The sequence below is a fragment of the Glycine max genome, chromosome 13 (genome assembly GCF_000004515.6).
Source record: "Glycine max cultivar Williams 82 chromosome 13, Glycine_max_v4.0, whole genome shotgun sequence".
Lineage (NCBI taxonomy): Eukaryota > Viridiplantae > Streptophyta > Magnoliopsida > Fabales > Fabaceae > Glycine > Glycine max.
Genome location: NC_038249.2, coordinates 31,101,392 through 31,111,050, shown reverse-complemented (window position 1 = coordinate 31,111,050; position 9,659 = coordinate 31,101,392). Strand labels below are relative to the sequence as shown.

General features: G+C 29.3%; 1 protein-coding gene across 1 annotated transcript; it reads left to right on the top strand.

The window, feature by feature from the left end:
* The first annotated feature begins 735 nt into the window (after positions 1-735).
* Positions 736-3,263, top strand: LOC100797469 (transcription factor MYB83). Its single transcript, XM_006594352.4, has 2 exons — positions 736-1,143; positions 1,935-3,263. Exons 1-2 carry the CDS (start codon positions 854-856, stop codon positions 2,578-2,580), a joined length of 936 nt encoding a protein of 311 aa, XP_006594415.1. The 5' UTR covers positions 736-853; the 3' UTR covers positions 2,581-3,263.
* Positions 3,264-9,659: the final 6,396 nt, after the last annotated feature.

Below are 9,659 nucleotides of genomic sequence, written 5' to 3'. Positions count from 1 at the left end.
TAGTACACATTGCAAGTGTTAGCTTTTGTACTTTAGTTCCCAAAAACCATTAAAATCTCATGTTAAGTCATTGATGGAGTCGTAATCTCTAATGTACAAGACAGTGGTAACATTATGCCAAAAAAGGAAAAAAAAGATTAAAAAAATGGTGTTGCTTCGTTGATGGTGCACATAATTTGCTTCAGAAATATGCCAACACAGTGGTTAAGCCCTTTTGAAATTCATGCATAGAATGTAAACTACACACAATGATAAAAGAACATGAAAATTAACAAACAAATGTCAAGCGTGCAACAATATGCTATTAAATTAAATCCCAAAAGTAGCATAGTCATCCTCTCTATATCTGGTCTCAACACACGTGAATTTGAAGTTTAAAACCAAGAAAGAGAGAGAGAGAGTATTATGTGAAGTGGAAGCAAAATTGTTTCAGCTTCATAGAATAAAAGATGATGATTACCTTGTGAGTGAAGTAAAACATATGGAAACAAAAAACAAGGAATTGAGTCAAAGACAAGAAGATCAACCATCCCCCCCACTCTCTCTCTCGTGTTAGGGAGGTCCCCCTCCAATCCGTTCTCCACTCTACCCATCAACCAACAAACACAATCCCTCTTCTCTCTCTCTCTCTCTCATGCATATTCATATTTTAAGCAAACTCCATAACCATCACTATCATCATCACCATTTCCCACCCTATGAAGCCTTTTATCTGTCCCTCATAAATATTATTCACCTATATAGTCCTTTCTCTTAGGCCTCTATCATATCACACTCAAAAAACACAACAAAACACATTGCACATAGCTTTGTTGGTATATCATTCCACAAGCATTGTTGAGTTTGTAGGCAAATGAGGAAACCTGATCTGATGGCCAACAAGGACAAAGTGAACAACAACATAAAGAGCAAGTTGAGAAAAGGGTTGTGGTCACCAGATGAAGATGAGAGGCTCATAAGGTACATGCTCACAAATGGACAAGGGTGTTGGAGTGACATTGCTAGGAATGCTGGTCTTCAAAGGTGTGGCAAAAGTTGCCGTCTTCGTTGGATCAATTACTTGAGACCTGACCTCAAGCGTGGTGCATTTTCGCCCCAAGAGGAAGATCTCATCGTTCATTTGCACTCCATTCTTGGCAATAGGTACTTACCCTCTTAATTTTCACCTTGTGATTTCATATCCTTGTTTGCTTAATCAATTGCTCTTATCAGTATCAAGTTTAACATACCTATATATGATCTACTATTATGGATAAACTACAATGTGTTTATATTAAGAAGAAACAAAAATGCAATGTCAGTGAAGATCTTAACTTGTATAGGCTATCCTCTATAGGGAGATTTCTAAGCTCTGAGTATTACAAATACCATGAATATTATAGTCATGTTGTATTGATTTGAGTGATTTATGAGGCTAGTAATTGTAGTGAAGAAATGAAAAATAGAAACAAGTGAAAACAAGATTAAATTCTTGTAATTATTGGTAAAAACATGGAATCAAAATATTGTCTCTAACTTTTTTGAAACCAAAGAGACCCCAATATTTGTTTCTTTTATTATTGTGTTACCTTTACATGGACAATGATAATTTTGAGTTTTTGAAATGTGTAATACAGAATGATTTGGCACATTGTGTGAAGAAATTGAATTTATTGCTCAGATCAACCCTGCATAATTAGACCAAATGGGTTTACCTGGTAGCATGTCACAGTTTTCACCTAGATAGCTAGGTCTTGCATTCTATTAAATTAAGGATGGCCTATAATATATTAACTATTCAGTATAGTAGTTGGTTTAAAAAATATCTGTTAAGCCATGAATAATTAAATATTGGAACTCTAAGTAGGATATGTAGTATACGATTATCTTGGGACTTAGTATTTGCTTTCTTTCTTCTCTTCTTTAATCTCTTCAAATATTGTTGTAAATCTCAGGTGGTCTCAGATTGCAGCACATCTCCCTGGCCGCACAGACAATGAGATTAAGAATTTCTGGAACTCCACATTGAAGAAAAGGTTGAAAGCAAACACTTCTACTCCCTCACTAAACAACAGCACAGGCTCATCAGAGTCTAATAAGGATGTTTTGAGTGGGATCATGCCCTTTAGTGAACATGACATCATGACCATGTGCATGGATTCCTCTTCTTCCATATCATCCATGCAAGCAACGGTTTTGCCTGACCAATTTGACCCTTTTTCCATGTTGGCAAATAATCAGTGTGACATGACTAATGTTTCAGCAGATTTTCCCAACTTGACTCAAATTGGCATGGTAGAGGGGCATGAAGGGAATTATGGGATATTGGAGCCAAATAAAATGGGGTTAGGAAGAGATTTCTCCCTTCCTTCACTAGAAAGTAGAAGCATTGAAAGCAATAGTGTCCCAATTGATGTGAAAAGCCATAACAACCACTTCAATTATGGTTCCTTCAATCACACTGATAAAATTCAGGGCTCCAAAGTAGAGGACTTAATTGAGTTTGGAAATCATGGCCAAGGGGAGGATTTAAAAATGGGAGAGTGGGATTTGGAGAATTTGATGCAAGACATAACCTCTTTTCCTTTCCTTGAGTTTTAAGTTGATTAAGTGCCCTTCATTGGAATTCATTTCCTCTTTTGGATCTCTCTCTTTTTCCTTTCCTTCTCACATACCCACCAAATACCCATTTTTTCTTCTTCTCAAGGTATCTAATTGAGAGTCAAAGACCAATCCCTGGAGCTAATATCTCAAGACATGAAATTTCATTTAAGGGATTAATCTCTCCCTACAAATGTTTTTTCATACACATGACTCTAGGAAATACCCACCACATACATAGCTATACACAAAGACAACACAAAGCTCACCTTACGAAATGTTAGGCACCAATAATTTTCTCCTTCTTCAATCCTTATTTCATACTTTTGTTTCGATTGTTAATTTCTTTTCAGCCTTTTACAAATTGTACACTCACACACATCGATCCAATTTTCTTAGCCCTTAGGCATAGTTCTGTAATGAAAATATTGTAGAATGTGTTAATTTGCGGAAATAGGTTGGTGTAATAATCAAAGTGCCCTTTCATCAAGAGAAATAGTGATCATTTATAAAGTCAACAACGTAATAAAGATTAGTTGAGTTGCATGTAGTAATGTTTATTATAACGAAAGAAATAATGTGGAGGTGGAATTTGTTAGTTAGTGTAAGGTGAATGTAAACAGATGTACACAATGATGTAAACACATCAACACGTAGCAACTTTGAAATTAGTTCATTTCTTTTATGGTTTCTCTTTTATCTATCCTTTTCTCTCTCTCTCTCATTTTTTTTTTTAAATTATCCACCCCTCTCTGTATATGGGGCAACATCATATTTATTTGTAGTCACAGGTTAAATTATCTTTCCATATAAAAGACATATCAAAGGATGGAACGAAGAGAAGTGGTTCTTTTTTCATCTTTCTTCAATCCTCATTATTCCGTATCAATCCTCATTATTCCGTATCAACCATAACATTAGAGTCAGAATTTTATTTTTATAATTAGAAAAAATATTAATTATTTCAATAGTAAAAAATGAAAATTATACTAATAATTATATAATAAAATAATTCCTAAATATATTTAAAATCTTGAATCTTTTTGATAGATTAAAATTTTTATTTTTAGTTTAATTAACCGATAATATGTCATCTTATAAATAGATCTTCCTAATATTATTAATTATTGTGATACTATCACATAATCATGACACATAGAATCATAATAAAAGTTTTAATATATCATAGACTCAAAACAACATAATAAAAATTATTAAGAATTTAAAACAAATTTTAATTTGATCTTTTTATGACATGTATTAAATATATTTAAACCTTAAATTAAAATTAGATCCAGCCGAGAGGTTCGGTGTACGGCGAGGGTTACATTCCTACCCCCACCCCTGCTTTTACAGGCCCTTAAAAATCTGAATTTCAACTTGGTCAAAAAGAAGTTTGTTCTTGTAAAAGTTGAGCAAAATCAGAAGGATAACTATAATACTAATCTTGTGTTTAGATGACTCACTTGTATCAAGATTCAGGGAGGTCTTAGTTGAGTCCTGTCTGTGAGTTATTGAGATTTTTGTAGTATCTAAATTTGATTTTTATGAGTAAAAAAAAAAAACAATTCACGTGCAAATATGCTTTCTAATGTGGGTATGTAAGGGAAAAGAAGGTTGGGATATACTTAGGAAACTCATATGAAATAACTAATTGGGTTCAATTATAGGATTTAAGGTTTCTTGTTCGTGTTATAATTCCGTATCACTCTTTTAGTCTTTTATATAAGGCTTTGGTTTTGTACACTCCTCTTTTTTGCTAAGCAAATTTTCATTTTTTTTTTTACTTATTTCGCTCTTATTTATAAGATTCAATTATCTAAATTAATAGGATAAAAGAAAGTGATTAATTTAGTTGATAACAATAAATTTATTCTAAATTTATACTATTTTTCAAACTATCCATGTCATTAATACTCTTCTCTTTCTTCTTCTTTTTATATTGTCTTTTCTTTCTTTTCTATTTAATTGTTTATTAAGGATATTTTAGTTTAAAAATATTAATGCATGGGACATGGATGGAGTGTTATAAGAAAACATTACTTTTAATTTGATCCTTATAAATAGGAAAAAAAGTAATTTTTGTTATTTTATATATATATATATATATATATATACCAATAACATTTATATATAATCATTACTCTTGAATGTACTTTTTCAAAACACTTTATGGAATAACTTAGTTTTTCATAACATTTTGGAAAGTGCTTTACTGTTTTGTGTTTTGGAAACTATTTTTTCAAAATATTAAGAAAAATGTCCAAAAAATTCAAACAAGACTATTAAAACCCTATATAAAGAATTTTTTTTTTATTACAGTGAAGCAATATATTAAAGTGGAGGAAGTATATAATTGATATTGTTCAGTCAATCTAAATAACTCCAAGAAACGCTTCTTGACATCAATTGGGACAAATATAAGAACTAGTCATAAATTACTGCATTTATAAAATGAGAGGCATCAATGATGTTGTGTGAGTAAGCAAAAATATAAAAAAAGGAAGAAAAGTAGTTGGGAGTAACATACTGCATTGGAGTTTGGAGGATGAAAAAATTCTAACGTCAGAACAAGAGATCAAACAAAAAGGAACAAATGAAGACCAAAGTAAGATATCAAAGGGGGATGGAGGGAGTGAAAGAAAGGATGGAGTGTGATGAAAGATGGAGAAGAAAAATAAGTTGTTGCTATAAAAAAAGAGTTTTGTTTTGCTAAAATGGGAAGCGTGCGAGAGAGAGAAGAAAGTTTGAAAGAGAAAGGTTATTTTAATAATTTGATTTTAAGAAAACGGGAGCGAAAAAATAGCAAAACCTAGATATAAATGCTACGTAGGATCATTGTGTTCAAATAAAAGCCCATGTCAATAGTTTTTTTTTATGTGGTAAGAAAACAAAGAAAGAACTACACTCTAGGAAAAGAGGCTCCTAAGGCATAAGCTAACAAAGTTGATATGGACAAGTATCCCCCTTAAAAGGGTGGATGTTGATGAAGAAGACCCTATCTAAGATGGTTTAAAAATCATCGTGAAAAGTGTTGACTTTTCATGATGATGACTTTAAAGATCATTTTTGAACCATCATGAAATGTGTTAAAGAATCAACGTAAAAAATACTTTTTCTAATAGTGTTTGTCTTAAATTCTGTTGTGTTAGAAAGTGTGTTGCATTGAAACTTTTTAAGAGTCTTATTATTTCATTTCAAAGATATAGAGAGGTTGAACAAGTACAATCTATAATCAAATGAATAGTTTGAGAAGGGAAACCAAAGTCCATAAGAATAGAATAAAGAAAATCGCACCCACCCTATTATAGGTTTTCTCAAAGTCCATCTTAAAGAGGAAGTAACTTATTTTATCTTTCTTCTTATGCATGTGATGCACAATCTCTTGAGCAACAAGGACATAATTTAGAGTACCTCTATTAGGAATAAAGTTGGTTGATCTATAAGGGACCAATCATGGAACCCATGTCATTAGTTTCATAAATACTTGATGGACTGAACAAATGATAGCCATGCAAAAAGAAAAAAAAATCATAATATTAATTGGCAAATCATAAACATTTAAATGTTAATTTTAAAATTAAAAAAATATTAGTTTAAATGATTTAAATATTATTGAGTTTGTTGAACAACACACAAACGTACCAAATTAATATGTGGCCATGAGTTTGAGTCTAAAGTATATATTTATATTAAATATTTGAAAGGATAGTTTCATTATGTATAGTACTTTTATTCAATTGAAGAAAAAAAAAATCCTATAAAGGATACCTATGATTTATGAAAATTAAATTATTCTGCAAGTCTCCATATATATATATATATATATATATATATTAGAATAAATAATTTAAATGATAATATTTTTAGAAGTTTCTTGAATGGAAGTGTTTTTAAGATTTTTCTTCAATGAAAATATTTTTTAAGAACTTTTCTTAATCTAGTTGTTTCTTTTAATTTATTTTCTCATCTTCTTTTTTTTTTTAAATTAAATTTCAATATTTTCTTAAAAATTATCAATAATTAAAAGCAGCATTGTATCACAATATAAATTATCTATCATAAATCTAAAATATAATTTAAAAGTTAAAATATATTTATTTATTACAAATTTGAAGTAATGTTAAAAAATATTTATTCATTACAAATTTTAATTATAATATAGTGTATATGTTCAAAAAGTATTTATTTATTATAAATTTTATCTATACAAAACGCATTAATCATGTGCATTAATGCACATGTTAAAATACAGTTATATTCATACTTCTACTTTTTCTTTCAGTGCATTTTCACTTATTTTTCTCTTTCTTTTTCATTATTGCATTTATTATTTTCTTTCTCTACCTTTTTTTTTCTTCTTATCTCTTTCTTCTCCTCTTTGCACCAAAATGGAATCGACCGCACATATTTTTTTTCGAGTGAGCTTATCTCTACAGTGAATAAGTGTATTTGTTCGTTCTTAATTTAATTTAAAGCATCCTTATCCGAGTTTAGATTTAAGGATAGACAATCCATTATAAGCAAAAGCAAGTATTATTTTTTTATTTATTTATAAAAATTAAAGGCTGGTATTGAAAGTTTTATAATAACTCAAATATGTTTTCAGCCAAATAAACTAGATTCTCTCCGTCTTTGGTTGTTGAATTTGAAGACATAAAGCACATGCACTTTGAAAGGAGTTTCTTCCATTTATAATCAGTCATCCCAGTTTATTTCATGATGTCTGCTAATGCTATGATGATTTTGCATAAACACAATTTAAATATTATGATAAAAATATATTTTTCTCTAGCATTATTTGATTAGTTAATAATCAAAATGATGATTGTTTAACTTAATTTTCATCCTGAAGTATTTATGTTAATTACTCTATCTGTCGCAAAATAATTATTAAGTAAGAAAAAAAATAAATTTTAAAATAATTTTCATTTTAATTTTTTAATATAGAATATTAATTACTCCTTTTTCATTTATACCTAATAACTACTATTTTGTTACATCACTTTTAACAAAGATTAATAATAATAAGATTAATTTAGTAAAATTATTAATCTCTTATATCTCTTTATTAGTTTTTTTTATCTGTGATAAAATTTAGGACGATAATGATAATGAGGCGTGAGAGTATTATTTTTTTACTTATGATTTTGCTTTGTAAACATTGGAACTTTCTCTCATCACTTTCTTATAATATACTACTCTTCATTGGTAATTCACCAAAACTCTATCCTATATTTCCGCATATTTTTTCTTTATTTTCTTTGTTTGGTTTATATGCAAATGATTTCACGTCGTATGTAGAATTTCTCAAGTCTTAATAGCTCTAGCTAGCTTGCGATTGTCATATTCGAAAGGGGAATCCTAGATTCTTGGATACGAGAAAATCTGAAATACCGAAATAGTAGTATTTGATATTAATTGGATCTTTCTTTTTTATTCCCATTCTAAGTTTTCTTATGCATGCATGTCTCAGTTTTCCTCGCACTTTTTTATTTCCTTGTTGACGCTTTCGGTCACTCTTCAATGGTCTATTCTTGACCACATACGCAAAATTTCCCATCTGTTTGTACCTGATTATTTGTTTAATAAGTTAAGTATGACTCATAGCCATAGGTTTGAATGTTATACCTGCCGGTGGCTATGATAGATTATTTAATATCTATCGTAATGAAATTGATTTACATTTCTTGTCATACATCTTTATTTTTATATTATTTTTTTTGTCTTGGATCGGTACGGTGTTTCTTAACTTACTCAATTTACGTATAGAAATTAATCTCACCAATGATATATAATTATTATTGATGTAAGAAAATTTTATACGATAAAAATCAAATACAGATTGGTCCGTTAAATAATTTTATCTTTATATATAATAATTTTAGGTTTAACTGGGAAAAGATGGGACTGAATTCATTAGGTCGAATGCGGCATTTTCGGGATACGTTAATATGCGTGCCTTTCATTTTACCTTGTCATTTAGTAAGGGGAACTTATATACGTCTATGATGCTATCAGGGGTTTGCATAACTGAGGACGGTTTATGCAACATATGCTGTCGAGAATTAATGCTTGGTTACTTTATTCAAGATGCTTGGAAGCATCCATAACGTGATTTTTTTTTAAAATGACAAAAAGGATATTTCAGTTTCTTGTAAAGTAATTTGTAATTATTAATAATTAAAACCAACAAAGGAAAAATGTTCTTTTTTAATCTTTTGTTAATGTGTTTATATTTTATTTTTAACTTTGAATCATATTTTTTGCATTTAAAAAATTTCACACTACCATACATGTGATCTTTAATAATATTTTTTGGCTTAACACTTAATAAAAAATTTCACACTACCATACATGTGATCTTTAGAGAGAAAAAAATATTTTAACCCATATTGGAAAATATATGCACGCAAGCATTCTTTACTTAGAGTTGAAGTAAATGATTAGTTATTAAGTTCTCGTATGTATTTGTTGACCGGTGAAATTCTTAACTTAGACTTGATATGCTAATGCGATAATGACATGTCATGTCTTTTGGGTATGGACATTTATGGGTATAAATCACTTGAATTGACTCAAATTAATCCAAACAATTAAGGTTTATATTTTTTGTATCTAGATCAAATCTAACACAACTCATTCAAATTCATTAAGTTTTGGATTAGGTCATAAATTTTAATATTTAAATTCAATGACCAATTAATTTGTATTAAATTATTATATAATATATATTTTTAATAAAAAAATCAATTACTATTATTATCAGACTTAACAACTAAGAGTGAGTCTATTTCTTTTTTCCCCCTTAGTTTTCATGATTTCATTCAATCATTCACTAAATTAGGGTTTCAACTCTCAGCTAGTTGTAGAACATCTATTTGGATTATTAATTTGTTCCAAGCTATTTTAGATTTATTTGAAGTTTCATTTGCACTACTCATTAGACTATTTGAAAACATTGAAAATTTTCAAATTATGCGATAATAGTTTTAATTTTTGGGTCTTTAGGCTTCATGGGTGTGTTGCTTGAACTTGTTTATTGTATTTCAATTTTTAAACCGTGTTTAACATACTAT

What these genes read in the sequence shown, in the direction of transcription:
- LOC100797469 (XM_006594352.4), top strand. Translation starts at nt 854, where the DNA reads ATGAGGAAACCTGATCTGATGGCCAACAAGGACAAAGTGAACAACAAC. An exon ending in CACTCCATTCTTGGCAATAG is followed by an intron (nt 1,144 to 1,934) that starts GTACTTACCCTC and finishes TGTAAATCTCAG; the next exon opens with GTGGTCTCAGATTGCAGCAC.